The 21,026-nt window shown below is 39.1% G+C and overlaps 1 protein-coding gene across 2 annotated transcripts; it reads left to right on the forward strand.

Annotated features, from left to right (window-relative positions):
* Positions 1 to 808: 808 nt before the first annotated feature.
* On the forward strand, positions 809 to 20,783 carry LOC111265992 (uncharacterized). Of its 2 annotated transcripts, XM_022843096.2 has the most exons (10): positions 814 to 876; positions 1,243 to 2,202; positions 3,220 to 3,468; positions 5,110 to 5,324; positions 13,730 to 13,944; positions 17,322 to 17,438; positions 17,682 to 17,782; positions 18,263 to 18,375; positions 18,670 to 18,810; positions 19,312 to 20,783. In XM_022843096.2, the coding sequence occupies exons 2-10, from the start codon at positions 2,191 to 2,193 to the stop codon at positions 19,460 to 19,462; spliced, it is 1,314 nt and encodes a 437-aa protein (XP_022698831.1). In that variant the 5' UTR covers positions 814 to 876; positions 1,243 to 2,190; the 3' UTR covers positions 19,463 to 20,783. The 2 variants fall into 2 exon arrangements, with proteins under 2 accessions (XP_022698832.1, XP_022698831.1); XM_022843097.2 differs by having other exon boundaries at positions 809 to 2,431.
* Positions 20,784 to 21,026: the final 243 nt, after the last annotated feature.

Consider the following 21,026-nt stretch of genomic DNA (forward strand, 5'->3'; position numbering starts at 1 on the left):
TAAGAGAAACTGTCACTTTAGACGAGTTATTTTGTAAACATCAGATAATCTCGATACGATTCATTGGAGTAGCAGTCTACTTGAATTGCGCTGTGGTACCGTGTTGCATCGTAGGCAGGCCTGTATTTTATTTGAACGTCGCCCCCACATCCGTCCATCCATCCATTGTAGAAACGTAGATATGCTCGTACGAATATTTCACATTGAAAATTCTCGGCTGATAAGATAGGCTTAAGTTCAAGTTTTCATTATTAATAGCGGACCAATTGCAAGACAAGAAAATACGAAGGCTAATGCTCGATGTTTAATTAGATAGATAACGTGCTCCAGTTTTCTATTCGGTGGGAGCCTGATAAGTTCGTAATTGCGCCTTGTGCGGCGCGAACTCAGTATTGCAATAGGAGTTATAAATGGACAGACATTTTTAGTGCGCCCAGTGGTGCACCTCCTGATTGTTTTACGATTGAAACAAAAAAAATACATATATACCCAGTTCTATACTATATGCATATATACTCCCTGACGTAGAAGAGCATCGCAGATTCCTTGCCCAAGCGGTGGCTGAAGCTTGTTTCATGCATACCTGTTTCTTCCTTGACGTGAAATAGTGTATTTTTTTCATCTAATCTATTATATTTTCCGTACGTTTTCACTACATCTCTCTCAACGCCATTAAGCACCTTTCCACGCTGACATCGCCTCGCATCAAAAGGAAGCGGCCAAGGTCAGCTGCTTTCCTAACAGACGATTCCTTTGTCCGCGTATTCTTTTTGTCGCTGTTGAAAGTACGTAACGAAAGTCGGAATCGGTTTGTTCGTGTGTATTTGTAACTTTTATCAGATAGCACCTGTTTGCAGTTTCGTGGCTTCACCACGGGTACGTGGCGTAAAGACTTGAGTGTAACCAATTTTGACGAAGAGCTTTCCCTTTGCACCTTTATTATACCCCAGTTCTGGACGGTCATTCACCTATGGCGTACCCTAATATTATTACCGACAGTTTTTCATGCAGGAGCAATAATTCAGGATGGAGCAAAGTGGCAAAGAAATTCATGTATGGAATTTAATACGGGGAGACGGACATTAGGTCGAAATGGATTGTCCGGCCAATGACTTAGATAAAGCAAATTAAACTCCATGACAGCGAAATCTGAATGAAATTTTCCACTGTCCATCGTACTAGACGCGTAGTGGTATACGTATTGGCGTACGAACGTATTGTCCAATTGGCCTCCCTTTACAGGTTACGAATACAGAGGCGCGTGCGACATTGCCTACTTGCCCGCTGTATTGCAACGATCTGACGACGCAGCGCGTCCCGTCCGCGCACACGTCTCAACTTCTAGGGAAGTACACATATACTCTTAAACGTCAAAGGACTTTGCCATTCCACTTGTCGCTGCGGAGACAATAAACAGCTCAGCAATGGACCGCAGAGATTAATGCATCCATCTTCACTGCATTCAAGATAAACCGGGATACCTTAAAATTTATTGTTCGTGAATGCGTATTGCATTGTTCGTGTGTGTTTTTCTTTGCTTGCTTATTGGTACCTACCGACTACCAGCAAGTCCGAAAATCACCAAGATAAACTTTAAACATTTTCGTTTTCTAAATCAACGACGTGTACGGCAATGCTTTGGGGCGACGTGCCTGCTCTGCCGGGGGTTATCACGCTTGGCCCCCCATATCGTTGATGATCCCGAGATATGCTCGGAGCGGCCTGCTGCAATATTTGATAAATAGTGGCATTCTGAGTTGGACATGTGTCCCGTGATGCGGGAGTATTTCTACTGTGCGGGCTATCACCTCACGCGTGTGATTTCTTGTCGTGAGCACGGCCACTGCCCCATGTGACCCGGGCTGCAAAGGAGCTCCTCTTTTGCTAATTACGACAGTGGAGAGTTCGATAGGAAGAGGGCGAGTGCCAGCAACCTCGAATATATAAAGGAGTGCGGATCGAATCGGATCAGATGAATTTAAAAGTAGCATGCCGGATAGGTTTTCGCTGAATTACGTTTACATGCTGTAGTGTTTTATTGATAGTGTATGTTGTGTAGCTAAAGCCCAGCACGTTCTCGGGGATGAACTGGAAACACATGCAGGAGTTGAATAGAAGCTAGCCATATCTTTCAGCTTTGTCAAAACGAGTGCGCCACTCGTTTTCATTTAGCATAGCGGTTCATTCGACATGCTCGTCATGGTAAGATTCTAATAAAAAACACAAGAGACACATTGTTATGCTTATTGCTATGTTGGGAGCTGCCGTGAAAACTTCTATGAGTCGATCATGCTTCGTCTATTAGACCCCGGGCAGGTCTGTGGATTAATATATATGGAGTATAGGCGTGACTAGTTATTTGTGCTGCGTCAGTGATATAGGGGGTACTCACTTGTGACGGATTAATCGGTGCTAATCGAAATAGCAAAAGGTGAGAACTGTGTCTTCTTTTGTCGTTCGATTTTCACGCTGTTTTTATACATGCTGCGTCCTTCCTTCAACCCTTCAAATGTATTATAAAAAATCTTTAACGAAATTCTATGAAATAAAATCGTAAACCATCACAAAATAGGTTCAGTTAACCATCCAAATGGAAAACAATGTTTCAGCCTATTATGTAGCTGGCTTAAATTACTCAAGTTTCAGCTAGTGGGGCAGAATGTTTCTTGAGGTCAATGGCAGTTAATATTAGTAAATCTTTCCCCTCAACAAAGCGATATGTGGTTCTTGTTTTGTCAGATTTTTTGTTTAGTATCAGACGTCATTACCTTGAATATCACAACCTTTCAGTTTCTATCATACTAGATTAATATGGCCTTATCCAATGGAAGAACTTGGAAACAGTCTCTAATTGAAACAGACCAGGATGCCGCTGCATATTGAGAGGTATTTACAGATACTGTTATTATATATGAATGGGAAACATACTTTTACGCAGCGAGTTATTTATACCTGAACTAACGTTCGTGATAACAACTAGCTCGGTTATTGTAGCGTGGTAAAAAAAAAATGTTACTCTAGCCATGCTACTACAGGAAGTAAAACCTAGACAAATTAGTACATATCATCTATGGCTGAATAATGGAAACGCTTCAGCTCGCTAGAATCGTCCCTCGGCCCAGTTCCTATAACCAGTTTATTTACGTTGAAATCAACAAAAAATACCTTGATTAGAACGTAGCCAAACAGAGACGCTTTGACTCGTTTTGTTATTTTTAGAACGTCTTACGTGAGCTGACGGCGTCCTCTCGTCGTTATCGACGGCTGCGAAGGACAAACTTAGACGAAGGGATCTTTGAAACTCAGGGGCAAGTTGGACGGAAAGAGATATCATCATCGTCAGTTAGTAGCGTCGGAACTCTCAACGAATCGTTCAAACGAATGCTTGAGCGGGACCCACGGCAAGCAGTAGGATCAGCAACTCATCTCGTGCAAGATTACATTATCATCGAAAGTCGAACATCGCATGTACGTATTTACAAAGCAGACCTGATGATCGCTTTCGGTGACCGTGGTGTTTAGGTGAACTGGCCTAGAGCTGGGTCACTGGGGGGCCACGAAACGACTAGTCATTTGGTTGCCGTATGGGCCAGCTGTGCAGATTGATAGGTCAAAAAAGACCGCCGTGTTCAAGTGCATGTCGCATAGATCACGACAATAAAAATGTTTCCTCTATTTTCTACGCGTCGCACCAAAGATTTATTCCATACTTATATAAGAATCTGTCATAACCTGTAATTATTGCATATTTACTACTGATCAAAGTGGTAAGCGAACCGAATACCAGTAATAATATTGAACAATTCGTTTTCATAAAAAAGATACGCTCTTCTCGTTGGCAGCTTACCACCATGAGACGAAAACTAGTCTGATATTAAAATATAGATACGCACTTTGTGGATTGCAATCTTTCTGTATGAACGCGAACGATCATACTTTTGTTTTGTACCTTCTGGCGTTTTTACGTCAGTCAACAACAGGAAATTTAATGCGACGGCTGGAGTTTGTAGGCGATTACGGGAATGTGATGTTTCGTAACAATGTCAGGTTCATTGAAGATATCTCATCAGTTTTTCTTCCACTAGAATATCAACAGGGATTGTCCCTATCCGTACCCTAGCAAAGCCTGTCATTCTAACGCGAATATACCTAATTAGTATCACTGTTATTATTGTTCTACCAAGGGGGCAATTGGAGTTAAACTAATCTCTCTGCGGACCTCTTAATGTCCCGACATGACTTTTTTTGATTGAAAAAATTTGAATTGCTTTGTTAGAAAGCAGTATGGAGAGGTTTTGAGGATGTTTTTGTTAATGATCCAAATCGCGTCGTGGAATATGGTTTACTGTTCCTAGATTACTCAGCCGCTTTATCACTCTTTATAGCGGCTTGGCCTCTGTTGCAATTGACTCCGACTGACTGTCAGTGGGCTTTGTTCATTCCGCAGTACTAATGTTTCTGAAAATCTCCGCACACCCTACTCCAGCCAGCCAAGGACGTTACGTACCTGATAATCGTGCATGCACATAACCATGCATAGCTCAACTGTCAAATAGGAGTTGTCTAGATAAGACTGTCAAATCACCGTTGGCATCGACGAAGACACAGCCACCTGTTCAGTGGCCTATATGAAATTCGGAAAAGATAATCAATGGAGACACAGCGTTTGTTCTACCTCAAACTGTAGACATACGGCCGAAGAGCCGTCTTCGTAGTTGCCGATACGAACAAAATAGGGAAAAAAAAACTATTGATGTATCGTAATGAAATCAAGCAGTTTTAGCCAGTTGTTGATTGCGTTTCCAGTCTCTTACCCCAGTGGAACGGGGGTACCATTTGGATATTTACAGTACACACGATCGGATTCGAGGTAGTTAAATGGTTAGACTTAATAGTTTTTCCGCAGAATTAAACTGACTCTTTACCACTATGTGTTGCATTCTTCGACCATTCTGTTCGGATCTTGTACTCACTGCCACATAGTTTCTTCTTTAACTTTCTTTCTAGATTATTCATTAATTTTTTTGACCAAACTTGTCGACGCAGAGTTGTCTATAGCCGTTTTACGTAGGACGTATTGACAGAATTAGGATACGCGCTACATTGCAGGCAGATCCTATATTTCCCGTATCCAATAGCGGTGGCAAGCGCTTCGACGTGGGAAGTCGTAGCCTCTCTCCCTTTACACCGCTGGATTCAAGTGTTGACGAAGATGATATCTGGACCGTCTCTATTGAGGCTCCGAATTCTCATAGTGAGCCCAACGTTCCCCTAAAACCACCCATAAGAACCCATCATCGACTCTACAAAAGCACTCTAAACAAGTAAGTCGAACCTCCCGATCCAGTTGCTTAGTCTGAAGCGTTTGATTGCCTTAAGGAATAGCTGGTTGCAATCGATCCGACCATTTTTCGTCATATACTATTTTGAATATGCGCGCCGTTTATTGAGTGACAGCAAGCAAGCTTACATAAGTATCTGAAACTGCCGAGAGACGCATTAGTTATACTACGCCGTGTATGAATGTGTTCGACTACGGAGAAGTATTCAAAACTCCGAAAAATGTGCAAATTGCAGTTTTTAGCGTCTTCAGTAATCAAATGGCTGTCGTATTGCCGCTGAGCCTGTAGGGTGAACGCTGATTCTGTGCGTTCCTCATTACGATTCGCCCACTATATTGAACATTTCTTGATAAATCAACGCGCGCAGCGCATACCCCCTCGCGGAAACGGCGTCTCCAGAAATAGTGCAGCAAGCAGCTGCAATTCGCAGATCATTAACTCATTGTTGTGGGTCTGCCTCACTGTGCACAACCATCGCCTATTTCTCTAAACGTTTTTTTTAATTTTGATTTTTTTTTCGTTGCTTATTAAGGCGACTCTTTGATAATTTGAAAGTGCCCCTTACCTACTGATCCTTAGAAGCTAGCGCCTTAAACAACGTGGAACCTTTTATTTAGTAGAATAGAACATGCTGTCCGGTTAGGAGTTCACTTGTATGCTAATGTAAAATTCTGTAGAAGCTTCTAATTTCCAAATATCTAGCTTTTATAATAGAACTCGCTGGCTCAACTCAGCGTTATTTCACAGACTAATACATTCTATAGCCAAGACATTGAATGAATTCTGAAGAAGTCTCCCCTTTATATTACATAGCCTTACGAACGAATTTCCCAATGTCGTGTTTAACGACGCAAGTCGCAATGTAAATTCAATTGCTTGTAGTGTATAGAGAAACTTAATTTAATCATTTTTGTATAGTAATACTATGCGTACTATATATATATATATATGTGTGATTGTTATGGCGGTGTTATGATTATCAGCCCTATAGCTTTTTTCGTTTTGTATAGTGTGCTTGTAAGTTGAAAGCCCGTGGATCTAGCGATTTCCCTTGAATGGATTGTGCAGTCACGCAACTTCTAAGACTGAACGCCAAACGGTACTTTTGAAGATCTATCAAACTGAAAAGTCGGTGAAAACAGAATGCTCTATTCGTCATACGCTAGAGCTAATGTTTGAACGCTATTCCGGACCTTACCTCAATCGTTTATGTGTGTATTGGAAACTGCAAGACAGAACGACAAAAACATAGAGGCAATCGTTTGGTACAAAGCGCACAGCACTAAAAACTGACAATGGAAAAAGCTGTTCGGGCTATTTATAAATCAGTTTTTTCCTAATTCTCAATTAGCTTTCAAGGCGGAGAGCTCCGCTGAAACACTCATGATTGTTCCCAATAAGTTCAAGATTTGTAGTGCGATATTATCATTCTAATGCTGCACACTTGAAAAAAAGATATATCCTTACTTACAAGTTGAAAAGTGTGGCGACCGATGCCCTCATCAATGCACGTTCATGTCGTTTTCTTTTCTTTCTTTTTTCGGAAATATATAGTCGGCAATTTCTATCAACGGATCTTATGTTTTGGATATCATACTGAAGAAACTGACTTTTGCTGCTCGCAAAGCTTCAAAATATGTACAAAGGTTGGTCTAACGTTTTCTTAATGTCCAAAGAATAATAATAGTAAATTTTTACGATGCACTTTGACTCGACAATCACCTAAAAAATGTTTCTTATATTTCATGTAGAGCCAAAGCGAAAAAGATCTGGCTACAACTGGCGGCAAATTCGTGCTGAATAAGCCATGTCTGCTATCGCGTGTGGGAAATTAAGGTCAACATGCGCATGGCTAAAATTAATTACATCCTTATAAAAGTATGTTATGACATTATGTCAAGAAGATTGCCTGAAAGCTATTTCTTCAGCGGATAGAACAAAGCGAGGTTAAAATGAGGGCTGCTGTATTGTCGTAAGAACGCTTCACAGGCTATTTGTATGAAGAGAACTCAACTCCAAGGGCATGATCATACTGAGTAAGATTTACAAAGTTCATAATAGACTATGTTGCCAATTCTCGTCGTCACTGCAGATAGCTAGATGTACTTAATAAAAATTCTTTAATATTTTGACGTTCGACGGTCCCAGAATCTGACCTGATAAATACCGAAGAGAGTGAACTTGATACACTAGAAACTTATGGTACAGCCTAAAACAAAATATTGTAAAATATTCGTATGTTCTTAAAAATGGTGCAGCTTAATTTTGTCCAGTCAGTAGACGGTCGTTGGCTACTCTCTGTCCACTTGTATGATGAGTAGTTGATTAAGTGACTACAACCTTCAAAGGGAAGCCTGATAATTATGACGCATCCATAGATCATCTCGTTATCAATAGCAAGATAACTGTCTCCTACATACTGCCGAGAGGGTGCTCTATATGACAGCTATACTTAAGGAAGTTACTAAGTTTCTACCCGAACTACTAATATGTACCTGCCTAAATCCGCTCGGTTCCCTTGAAATTAATTATTAAATGTGGACTTTCAATTGTGGGGAGAACCAAATAAGTATTTTTTGGGCAGAGCCTTTAATCCCCAGGTTTGACGCAAAATGACAGTAGAACAAAGTGATATTAGTCAACTGTCGGCAATCACGGGTTTTCTTTTAGGCCAGTTTACGAAGGGGTGAAAATCAATCACCCGGTCAACATTGTCGGATAAGCGTATCTCAAATCAGCAATGTATTACTAATCCAAGATTGGCCTAAAAATTCCTCTAACAATTTTTCACTCAAATAATTTGCATAAATTTCAATCAAATAAGATTTTATAATACACGATAGGTTTGCCTAATACAAATAAATAAACGTTCGGGTATATATTAAGTATGTATTTTATTTCATTACCTAGAAACTAAATATGATATAGCACGAATGGGATGGGTTAAACATTACGTTTGTGTTGAGCCAATGACAAAGTCTACGAAATCACAACGGCCTACATCGATCATTTACATTCACTCCAAACTGGGTAAATGCTAACTAAGTGTATCATGTGGAATAAGCACTTCCTTTGAAACAGCTTAGATTCGAAAATGTTTCATTGGCAATGTGCGTATCCCTCAAAAAAGAACCAAAAGCCTCGTATAACTCAGTTGGAAGAGCGGATACGAACCACCATCAATTAATATGCCAATTATTGCTGAGTCATTTAGACGATCGGACGTAGAAACGAATGGGTTTCTTTTCTGCTGAGTTGAATATTGCTTATTTCTTCTATATTCACGACCACATTTTTTCTCTCTTCTTTACAATAATGTCTTTTATGTACGGTATATCTAATAACAGGTATATATGTATAAGATGAAAAAGACGTTGTACTTGGTTATGAGACGCTTCAAGAAATATGATTTACTTATGGCTCAATGCTTATTTCATGTGGATTAAGCGTAGGGCTCAGTGTCGACGTTAGGACTTGTTTCCGTTGAAGTGAGGCATTACATAGATTCGTCTCTGACAGATAACTTCAAACCGACTTCGATCCTCGTTTAATTGACTACGGTCGAATAGAAGGTAGCAACGTGTGCCACCTGATCAACTGACCAGGTTCATATCTGTCAAATTCTGTAGCGTACTCGACGAACTAGGTTTCGAGCGGATAGGGTTAGAGCCCCTCCAGGTCGCCTAAGCACTCCACATGTTAGCATCATCTTACTTCTGTGGCAAGCTATTTAGCCTGACTTTCAGAAGTCCTCTATATCGCACGATACGAAGCTGTTCGTGTACTGACTGACCGGTGTGTTTAAGCCACTCCTAGGGCCAGAACATGTTAAGCGCTTTTAAAGAGCTTGCTGTGCAGGTTTAGGATTGAGCCGGCCTTATTCAGACGCGAGCTTTAAACAGGGCAAGTGGCGCCGACATCCACCGCCATCGACAGCCTTTCTCAGCCCTACAATTTCGCACGGGCCTTTGGCACTGTTCCATGAAACAATTGGATTAACTCTACACACCAATGGGTTATCAAGCAGTCAATTTGATCAACATAAATTGACATACAAAACACATTCTGCTTCATTTCACGGAACTATTTAGAATATTCCAAAACATCGAATTAATATTGCCGTATAATAGTTACTATGCTTTTACCGCTTATATAGGAAAATTTATAGAATAGTTATCGAAATATCCAACAATAATAAACTTAATCTACGATACAATGTGCATGCTACAAATACAGCCCCCCTCACGTTGAATCGTGAGTCCGGTTTGCTGTACAAAAGTAATATATACAGTATAAAAGTGATATACCATTAAGCTGTATCACTTTTATACTGCTTATAAGGCTCATTTTATTATTTCATGCCAATATGAATCGTACAACGATGCTATCTATTTTAACCTACACACACTGACTGTATACGATTGTTTGTAATTAATACCTATTTGTTTCGTTTTTGATTTTTTTGATATAATCTTTCTACGCTTCTGCTAACGAGGTTAAACATTTGACGATTCAGCCGGTTGGCCTCTTCTAGCGCAAGGCTGAAGGTCTTCCTTCGTAATTTCAAGTTTGTCAGAAACTTTTTCCATAGCTGACTCTCAATTTTTTTTTTCGACAGGCCTCGGTGGTCAAGATTTCCCTGACAGAATAAAAGGCTATACGGGCAGTTTGAACGAATTCTCTCTTTGCTATCTTTCCTACTGCCCGTATTTTTACGAGCAGAAATTTAAAGATTCTCTACTCATAGGTTCGGACCCAATATACTGTCGCGTCCATAAGTTTAGCTAGAAAACATGTTACTCCCATCACAGACACAACATTTTTACTGGCTCGCGTATGTATTTACATATATTTTGAGGGTATTTTTTTCCCAAAGCCACATTTGTTCTTTCTTTTTTCCATCCTGATTATATTATATGTGTTACACTCAAGAGCCATTTCCAATGTAAGTTGTCCAAGAAAGGATCCAGGTTAACGGCCTTTTCCAAATCACCATGAACTTTTATCAGCAATGGCTTCTCATATGTTGCATATAACGTAACGTATACGCCATCAGATGCATAGTCAGCATAGTGACTGCCGTCGTGGCCGCTAATCACTTTGCCACCAGCGCCTCCTTGAATCTCGATACGATTGACCTTTCAGCCCTTCACAACTACTAGATATTTCGTTATCGTTTTTATACTAATTGCCCTTCTTCTCTACGCCACCTTCATCTTTCGTCGCTAAATATAATCCCTATCGTGATATATGGACTGCATGTCGCCAGCTTGACCATGCATCCTGCCTACCTGGGTAGCGTCGACGCTGAAACCGTCGTCCTGCTCCCTCCACTTGCTGGAGGCGCAAAAGCCATTATTCGAGTCTGAGCGTCTTGCATCGTGTCACAATTGCAGGTGAAAAGACCGCACGTTTTGGAAACAACGACATAGTAAAATGGCTAATGGTATAGAGTCAAATGCTATATCAAATAGATAGAAATGTCCAGAAAGTTCTCACCGTTTCATTCGCACAATGCCTCGCTAGTGGGTTTAATAGTGGCCTGACTGGACTGACATATACACGCACTCAAATAATTGTTTAGTTGTTGTTTTGTAAATTATTCTACCAAGTAATGTTATCTAACGCGAACCAATGGCCGACTAAAGGTATGACGACATTGTTGTATGAAGTCATTTACAAAAATATAGTATTTTTGTACGAAACTATCACGATAATAGGCGGCAGTGACGACACAAGGACAAGCCAATAATTTACTGCATCAATTCGTTTAACACCTACGTGAGCCTGGCGCGGCAAAAACTAACTTTGTATCGTCGCTATCCAGACAGACGCGCGCGGTCGTACCGCTTGTTATCGTGATAATTTCGAAAAGTTATTTTGAAGAGATAATTTCGCCGGGCGTACATAGGTGTTCAACGAACTGGACTATGAATGTATCTGCGCTTTCAAAAAACGGTCGATCCCTCAAGCAATCGACAAAAAATTACTATAGGCTGAACCCACGGCGGCTTAGGGCCGCTTTTTAGTCAGCGGGATCCTCTAAGAACTTGACGTAGCATGTGCTTCCAGAGGTTCCCTTCGAGAAATGTTTGCGGATTTGTGATTAAATGTCTACCATGTGAAATACAAAGAGAGTAAGTTACAACAGTGCCTTCTTGCTCAAAATTGTCAAAACTGAATTATGTGAGGGGTATTATAGTTATAAACGTGCGAATGCAGTATACGTGATATTTTAGGTAAGAAGTGAAAAATGCTACCTGCCCAGAACATATTCTAAAGTAATGATTATATCTCAGGGATTAAATAAATATACTAGCTCAAGCCTGTAATTGTACGAATTTAAAAATTCGTTATAAATAAATAAATAAGTTTTTTTCCGAAGTACTCATCTATGACGCTCATTGAATGTACAATCATTTGGCGTAAACGTCACTTTTCGCGGATTGATAAGATACTTTACTTACGATGTAAAGTAATCTGGCAATTACTATATAATTAATAAAAACAACTCATGTATTCCATCAACGTCTACACTAAACAGTTATGGATTGTTAGCAAAGGATCTTAATCTTAAGGCAAGTTTTGCAAAGGAATACTATAGAGCTTGCCCACCGTTTTTTTTTTCAAGTTATATTATTTTTAAAAGTAATAACAATGATTCGCATAATGCAGATATAACGTCCTGAAAAATAGAACTTGACACAGCTCTATCTCCGCGTCTACGGCGCTGTAAATCTAAGTCCATAATATTTGCCAAAGAATTTTGAAGTTACCTAAAGTAGTTAATATTAACGATGAGATACACAAGATGTTTGTGTACAAATTCTGTCGTCGACTGTATTATTATATTTGAAAATGTGCTTATTATGGCATAAGAATAAGGGAATTCTAATATCTAATATCCTAGACCTTCGTCTTCAAAGTTTAGTAAATAGTGAAATAGTCGATCATGAGTCGGACCTCTCGAAATCGACAGGCACTTGGAATTAGGTCCGTGTTAGGGTGACTTGAAAATGTGCAATATTTGGCTAACAAAGCAATTTTACGCCATTGATCTTTTTGCTGAAAGTTAGAAAATTGCCGCAATATACGGCGTTTCCGTATGGTAGTAATAGAACCTGGCACACATATGGAAACATTCAACAGAAACATTTTTAAATGTTTAAACATTTTTAAATGACCACGGGTGGGTTTTGACAGCCGAGATTGATGATATTTTTATTTCTTTTAAAATTTTTGTTACTTTTAAAATTTTTTTTAACATTACTTTTAGATCAACTGCAGGATAACTGCCTTCATTCTAAACCATTACTGGAGGCTTACAACAGATGTTGATATAAATATTGCTAATAAATGCCCCATAATAGATATATTTAACCCACTAGTAACTGCTTTTTTCATTTACTACAGTAATCGGTCAGAAACCCGGAAGTGTCTTTTTGTACAAATCTAGCCGTAAGCTATACCATCATTTTCAGTAAAAACTATGAAAAAAAAAATAATGAGGCTATATACACAGACTGTCCAGTTAATCGAGAACAAAACATTCAGGCAAATAATAACTGTTCGATTTTCAATAAAAATAATAATAATAATCATTATTGCCTACAGTTTCATTTGTTTGACCATTTTACCAGTCAGGCAAGCCCCTACAAAACAGTAAGCCTATGTAAACAAATATTTTTCTATGAAGTTTACCCAATTAGCACGGAGACTAGGCCCTAGTCATTAACTACGCGATACTTTAACGAAGCTATGGGTTGTTTTTGACAAATGCTTTGTTACCACATAATGGTCTTAGCACATCTTCTAAACACTACTTCAAGCACCTCGCTGGATGACTCCAAAGTGTACTTTGCTTCATAGCTTAATTATCACTTTTGAAAGTAGGTTATTTATTATCAAAAGAGTCAGACTTGTAACAGTAGCAAGTGAAGTACTCTTCGAAACGCAAAGAATATTGTATTTTCGCAGACGGAGAACACCCGCACAAATATAAACGAAAAAGCCAATTGTACATTAGTGTTCTTTACGCATTTTAAGCCTCAATAACCGTAGCATTCGACGGAGACTTAGCACTGAACCTCGCAAAATCTGCTTGTCGGACCCTAACTAGATTGGGCCTGCGTTTGATAAAAAAAAAAACCGGTTATTGTTGATGTCCTCTTTTATTTAGTGTTACAGGTAGACACTGTAAATCGACTTTCGTTTTACGCTACAGGACATCCTGTGTCGGAAGCACTCAGTCTAAATAGACACTGATTATCTATTTTCCGCGTCCCCCCTATTCGCTTGTCGTCATTGGGATCGTTTTCTTGAAAGATCGAATCAAGAATCAGCAGCTGTCAATAACGTGATTGCTTTCATTTTTCTGCATCTTCAAGGGCAACGTTAAAACGGTCCAGTGAAGCGGCTGAGTCCAGTCACTTGGCGGACCAACTTGAGACAACGCGAGCCGCTCTTAAAGAAGAGCGTCAACGCAGAAAAAAACTGGAAGAATCGCTCCGCCGTCTTCAAAGAAGGTCATCAAGGGTCCTCAGCACTCCGTCTGAACCGGGATCATCTGCAGAAATTATTTCACCGCACTATGTACTTATCGGTATGTTCGAAATTGTTTCTCTACCAAAAGAAAAAGGACACGTAATAATCCTGTGCGGACTGCTTGTTTTACGTCGTGCACGTTTAGAAAGCTCGTTCATTGTTTTAACGGAAAATATCTGAAATCGGCTTCGAATTCGAACGTCAGATAAACTATTAACTTTTGTTCAACTTCAATTGTCATTACTGACGCACTGATTTTTGCGCTGAAGTCGCGTCTGGAGATATAAAACTCCAAAGTTTGTTAAGTGTAAATTATTGTTTTAGTTCTAGATCGATTTTGGAAGCGGCCCATCTTTTTAACACTGAAGTATTAATATTCTTTTCTCTAAATCTGATGCCCGCCTATTTATTACCCTAAGACCATACACAAGCTAACTCTCTTGAACTACACGTACCCGCTCCCGTGTATTATAGCTGATCGATTCGAAATTTAACTTCAGTTCAATCAGTCAAACTTTAACCATGCAGTAATAGTGAATAGATATATCAATGTGGATACAATGATCGTACAGTTGCTAACTATAAGAAACACCGTGGGAAGTCTCAATACATCTACTAATAGTGAACAACTCTATACGCTAGTAGCTATCAGCTATCGAGATTCACTTAAAATCAACGATATGCGTCTGCTATCCAATAAGCGCGGCATAGCTTAGACCGGTGGTGTTCGTGCTACGAATATGCCCCGTTGACGTCTGCGGCTTTTGGCCACCACATACAAGGGCTCATCTCAGAATCCTTCCTTGAGCCACGCGTTCTTCGGTTCCGATAACTGCCGCCTTCTGTTCTTTCGCACAATTTGTTGTTTGGGTAAAAAGAGTAGAATAAATACTCATCATTTGGGCAGCTTCTTTCCGGTCGAAATCTATTCGCCGAAATGAGACGAAAAGCGTAAGCGTCCTTTTTTCCATTTAGAACTCAACGAATACTGGCTAGTCCCATGGGGGGTGAGTGGTGATGCGAAACGACCGAGCTCGAGCATGGAATCCCAAATCAATTAGTTCCTCTAATAGTAGAGGTCCGTCTGTGTTATGAGCTAAATAGTCCTATTTTCATGATTAGTAAATATAATTGCTTTAAATGAGATCTTCCTAGAGCATTATTTTTCATAATCGACGTATGTCTAGATATTTAAGTGAGCACAACGAGAACTGATAGTAACATGTTGATGCCCAACTAGTCGTAGACTAGTATCATTGCTCGCTATTTCTTTTCCGTTTGTTGTTGGACGGTTGCGTTCAATTTCACAGAACAACAGCGGAGTCAATGGCATGATTTTTCTGCTGTCTAACGTCAGTTATCCGAATTAAGGAAAAGTCTTTAGAAAGCGTAGTGTCTGGCCCGGGATACAAACAGATTCTATGGACGTTTACGTTCGCGACCTTTGGGGCGAATACTAGACTCACTTACACTAAATAGTACGTAGGCTTACGAATAGCAAAATAGATTTGCCCTTGATGCAAAAGTAGGTTACAGTTCTAGTGGTTACATGTTTTGGTGATAAAAAAAAAAGCTACTGATTTTGAATGGGAACGGATTTTTCTGATCTTTAAATTTACGTTAAACCTACAGCATGCCCGTTTTGGCGTTTCTCGCCTTTTCCTTCACATACCAAATAATAAGTGATTTAACATTATTTTGGCTCAAATTGGTTCACATCTTATCGAATCAACGAGTTAATGGTAATTATTAACGAGTAAGGTTAATACATAATTAATAGAACAGTAATAATAATAATAATTTTACTGAAAAAGCAGTGGCATCGAGAGAAAAGTAATTGTTACTTTTACGCAATTATTTTTTATTAAACAATGATAATAAATAAAAAAATAAAATAGATTCTACCATTTATAATAAGCACAAAATGGCGGGAGGTTATTTCACAGTGATATTTACAAATGACGTCACGTCTATATATACAAAATACATTTGGCGTTGGCTTGACAAACGGAAAAAGTAGTGATATGAAAATAAAACGCGAAGATCTTTACGCATTGTCCTTACACGTGCCTAAAATTGACCAGTTTTATATAGTTTGCAGGTCAGTGCACTCGATAAACTCCTCAGTTGATAAAACCTCCTTCTAGATGAGAATCATATGTTTTTTGAATTACCTTAGCATAGGTGCGAATGGGCTGCGGTAAACCCTTTGAGAATTAACGGTTTTTTTTTTTATTTATTATGTGGCTTACCTTAGTCTTTGTGTTCAGCTGTATTTACGGTCAGGATTTTGTAATTTAGACTTGTTCCACTAATTAATATCCATGATCCATCGTCATCGATCAGTCGAGGGGGTCATTGATGCACACAAACGTTGATACACCAGCTTGCTATACGAAACTGGCGTACAAAGGAAAATCACTACCGACGCTCGTTAAATCCGAAGCGCACAGAATATTTCGCTGTACGCGTATGGTCGAGACTAAGAACTTTTCTGTTAGCATAATGAAATAGAATTTATTATGGCCATCGAAGAAATAATGGTCTGTAGTGGTCTGAGGTAACCAGCCTAGCTTATTGTTAAAAAAAAGTTTAGGTAAAATGAGTCGACCCCAATCACAGATTTCGAAATTACGTATACTCACTGCTATAGGACTTTTAGACGAGTTATTTTTAAGTGGAGTGCTTGATCTCACACGCATGTCAAGCCGGTGCTGTCGTCTCGGGATATTATCTTTGAATTAAGTAATTATAACAACGTGTACCCTTTTTCGATGCAGTGCTTTACTAAATAATAGAAATCTTTCGATAGATAACGTTGAACTCTGGTGATTACTACTAAATTTCGACAGATATATTTAATGTTCGAGATTGAGGGCTCCCTAAAGGATAGTAAACAGTTACTTAAGGTAATGGTTCAATAGATTCGAATGCGTATATTGGCCAAGGTACGGATGAATTGATTTTACGGCGCAACAAACCCGAACGTATCAGACTGAGCAAAACATTTATGTTATTCGCGATGACGCCAAACTATAAAATTACACAATAATCGAAAATTTTTTGCCTAAACGCAGCTTTCAGTTACGTTAAGGTTGCGTGCGCTTACGTAAGTGTTCAAGAGTGGTGCTGTGTCTTTATGACGTGCGCTACTTGGAAAAAAGCGTGTTTCTTCGCGCAGGCGGCATAGGTGCCGTGGTAGGATAACGGCAAGCGTTTACGTGCTGGTGCCATTAACGGTTACGTTGAATTTAAGATGAAAAAAAAATTGCTGATTACAGCACTGAACATAGGAATTTTTAACAAGTATTATAACTGATATATTAATCAGCTTTAGTTACTAATCGCAGCAATTTGAAGTGGTTTATTGCTGTACCAGTTAAAAGAAGCTTTTGTAAGCGTTAACTCTATTACATTTTCCCCTTTCAATTGCAGCTTATGCCGAAGAAGTGAGTCAAAGAACGGCCGTACAACTCGATCTGGAAGGAAAGGACTACCTCATTGAGAAGATGCGAAAGAGCCATGTTTCGGGTGACTCCGCTCCAGTTGAAGGTGCTTTTCTTCGGAGTTAGGCGTTCATTATTTCGAAAATTTTGCCTCATTCCAGAAATTTTCGATTAGTAAAATATTTGTTGTTAGGATGCACGCATTTGCAACACAACAGTATGGCAAAAAGGCTCCTTGTTCTCAGAAGCGGCAGAAGTGAGATAAACAGTCTTTAATTTATGTCGATAGAACGCCTAAACTAATAATCATCTGTAACTGTTCTTATTTGATAATTACATCTTTCTTCAGGATGGTTGGAGGTGTCGCCGAGTTGTGGACTTCACGAAGTTTGGCGTGAAAAATACGTTGCTCTATCATCTCGAAAACTTCTCTTTTTCGACTCATCCGAGGTAAGCAGTAGAGCGTCTCTAATGAACCATAGGGTGAGAGAAATTTTTTGCAGCATTTACTATTTCGCGATTACGATATAGCTACGTTCATTCCATTATCGAACGTTAAAATTTCAAATTGTAGCTTACAAATAAACAGTTTCAGTATGAGTCGTCGTGGCAGTGTTTCTCATAACGCCGTTTTGAACGGTTTAACACACCCTTGCGTCTAAATTATTCTTCCGTATTCAATGAAGTTTTCTAAGTCATATACCCTTCGCTTTGAAATGTTCGATACTATTTGAATATATGGGCTCCCAACACGCAGCAAAAATTTTATCTTGAGCGAAAATCATAACAAAAAAACGTATTGGAACCGAGGATTTTCCACAAGGTTACCATAAGAACACGTTTTTAAATATTTATATATATATATACACGTGTGTATATTTTGTGTGTACGTATGATTACTAATCAGTGTTGCGTTTATTTGATCATCAGGATTTTGTCAGGCAGCGGCCAAGTCGAGTAATCCAACTTGATAAAATTATCACAGTGCGTAACGTTCAAACTGATATGTATGGAGCATTCCGAGCAACTTCTAACGATCAACGGTAAAAATTATTTTTAGTGATAACTTTAATGGGACTACTACTATATAAGTTGACTATAATGTGTCGTAGCTATGTTTTAACATTTAATCATTCATAATTTTATTGGGAGTTTCTCTATCCAGTACAAGCTTTTTCTGACGATTTTGCAAAAGTATAAGTACAATGTTATATATATATATATATATATATATATATATATATATATATTATTTGTTGTTCTTTCCCTATAATTTGGCCTTAATTCGTATAAATTTTATTGTACTGCTTTACTAAATGTTGCGCTTCTTGTTGCAGCTGTATTCAGGTGTCCTACGCCGCTGAAGGTGAAACAAAGGCCATTCACATTTTTGAGAAAACTCATGATTCCGAGAAATTGTTGCGGAGTTTTTTTGATTACAAACAAAAACAGAAATCTAGTAGAATACTCTATATCAGGTATGTAGAGTAATCAGAGGCTTACTGTTGTTGCAGTTGAAAAACTCAAACATAGTACTTGTATGCATGGGCCTTCGGGCTAGGAATAAAGGCCCGACTATATATCCTAACTGCCAATATTTATATTATTACTACGTAACATCATACGTTTTACGAAAACTGATCTCACGTTCAGTCTTCAGAATACGAAATCAAGTAGCGTGATGGCGGCGCAACACAAACTACGCGGTCCTGTCGTTAACATTGTCAATTCTAATAAAGTGAATTTATTTTTGTAAGCGCTTGCCGTCCCGTTCTGTTTAAGCCATTCAGGTTTAATTATTGTTTAACTAGGTTAATCTTTCTGTGCGGGTTCAGGTCGGCCTTCGACTTCGGTCTCAGTGACCATTGCAGTTCAAGTCGGCCTTAGACCTAATAGTAAAGTAGAAGGAAAAACAAGCCCATTATCGGGTTCGAAAAAACCACCAGCTGAAGTAAATATATCAGTTGCACCTATTACAGGACAAAGACCTACCGTGACAAACAACAATGGCTTAAGAGACTTAAGACGCGACTGGCAACATGTCCTTACACAGGCAGCGCCTGTATGGTCGGGGGCGCGCTCCTTCATTGCTTACACAACCTCAAAGAATTCTCTGGTGCAGGGGACTGAGAGTACCGCTATTTCAACTTCAGGTTCACTGGGGAGAGACTCGAGTCACCGCGAACTGTTGTACTAATGACTGTGTCTAGTTGAACCGGAACGAGACACCGTCTACCGTCACAATGAGGAAATTATCATCTGTTGACGGCCTCAAACATTTCGAAACAGCTGGTCTGTCCATTGGCGCCTTGAGCATTTCGGCATACTTCAGCGTCGGTCTTTAAAAAGAATAGCTTTTGGTATCGACAGAACAAATAGCCGCTCATATACCGCGCTTTGCGGGAGCTCAAACTGCCTATAGTTTTGAACTTTTGGCGCGCTTGCCAATCAGTGCTACAGTAAATTAGTCCGGGCAACGCGGTACGTATTAGCGAGAAAAATCATATCAGCAGATATTTAACACTTGTAATTGTTTTAGGTAGACGTACTTTGTGAAATAAGGCAATTTCTTATTACCTATATATATATATATATATCGAATTAATGTTTTTTATTTAATTCGTAATTCTTGCATATACATATGTATGAACACACATGTTGTTGCATGTGTGCTTGGGCCCACGACCTTCGCTCAATGATCGAAATTTCTGCGAGTGAATCCTCTTCAACGTTTTGCCCATGGATACAGAGCATACCGATGGCTTACGCATAAACTGATTCATAGTTCAGGGTAAATCAAATTGAGTGTATTCGCGCAATAAAAGAGAATATTTTGAAGGATCTTAAGGAACAGAAAACTAGTTGACGTTTAGAATAAATATTAACACAAAAACGGTAAGCCTCGCACCTTTGTGATTCCTTAATACATATTTATTATCCTAATTTTACATAACGTTGGTAAAGTGAAATGTTCTCGAATTAAGAAACCGTATGCTGCAAGCTTTTTAGCTCATTTGGGCTTCGAGGTCCAGCTTTCGGTTCAGTCATGCTGTTTTTCAGACGTCTTCAATAAGTTTCTCCAGTTGGCCCCATAATGGCGCAATAACAAAGTGACTTAAGATAACTGACATGAGTGACTACTGGACATGTGCAATAGTCTGGGTTAAAAACGGGGCATAGATTCGTGTCTGAAGCGATGCTTAACGTCTATACTGGTCATAACGTCCAAGATAGTCTTTCGTTTTGTCAATGTGGCTAGGTAATTTGTAAAAACGTATAAACCTGTGATCTGTTCTAAGTGAACGTCGAAAAAGCCATGCGTTTTGGGCTGAAGGTAAACGTTGATTATTTCTTCTGTTGTTTCGATTATTTTGGTCAAATGTCAAAAAGGAACAGGTGAATTTATATGTTCAATAAAACGAAGATACAAATCAGTGAGCCATGACATGGATCTTTGACTGTTGTTTACTGGACAGTGATAAGTAAATGGTACGATATTATTATAATAGGGTAGTAAATACAACCTTCTAATATTACCGTTAATTGTTCGGCCAGTTTTTTTCCAACTGTAAATCTACGTGTGTTTTCTCTTTAGGTAAATCTAAATCGACGCGATGCTAAAATGCTTAATTTTCACAACAACTTTTTTTATAACAACTTTTCAGAAAAATCAGCTCGAACGGCTGATGCTCTA

The sequence above is a fragment of the Varroa jacobsoni genome, unplaced genomic scaffold (assembly GCF_002532875.2).
Source record: "Varroa jacobsoni isolate VJ856 unplaced genomic scaffold, vjacob_1.0 scaffold_1038, whole genome shotgun sequence".
Lineage (NCBI taxonomy): Eukaryota > Metazoa > Arthropoda > Arachnida > Mesostigmata > Varroidae > Varroa > Varroa jacobsoni.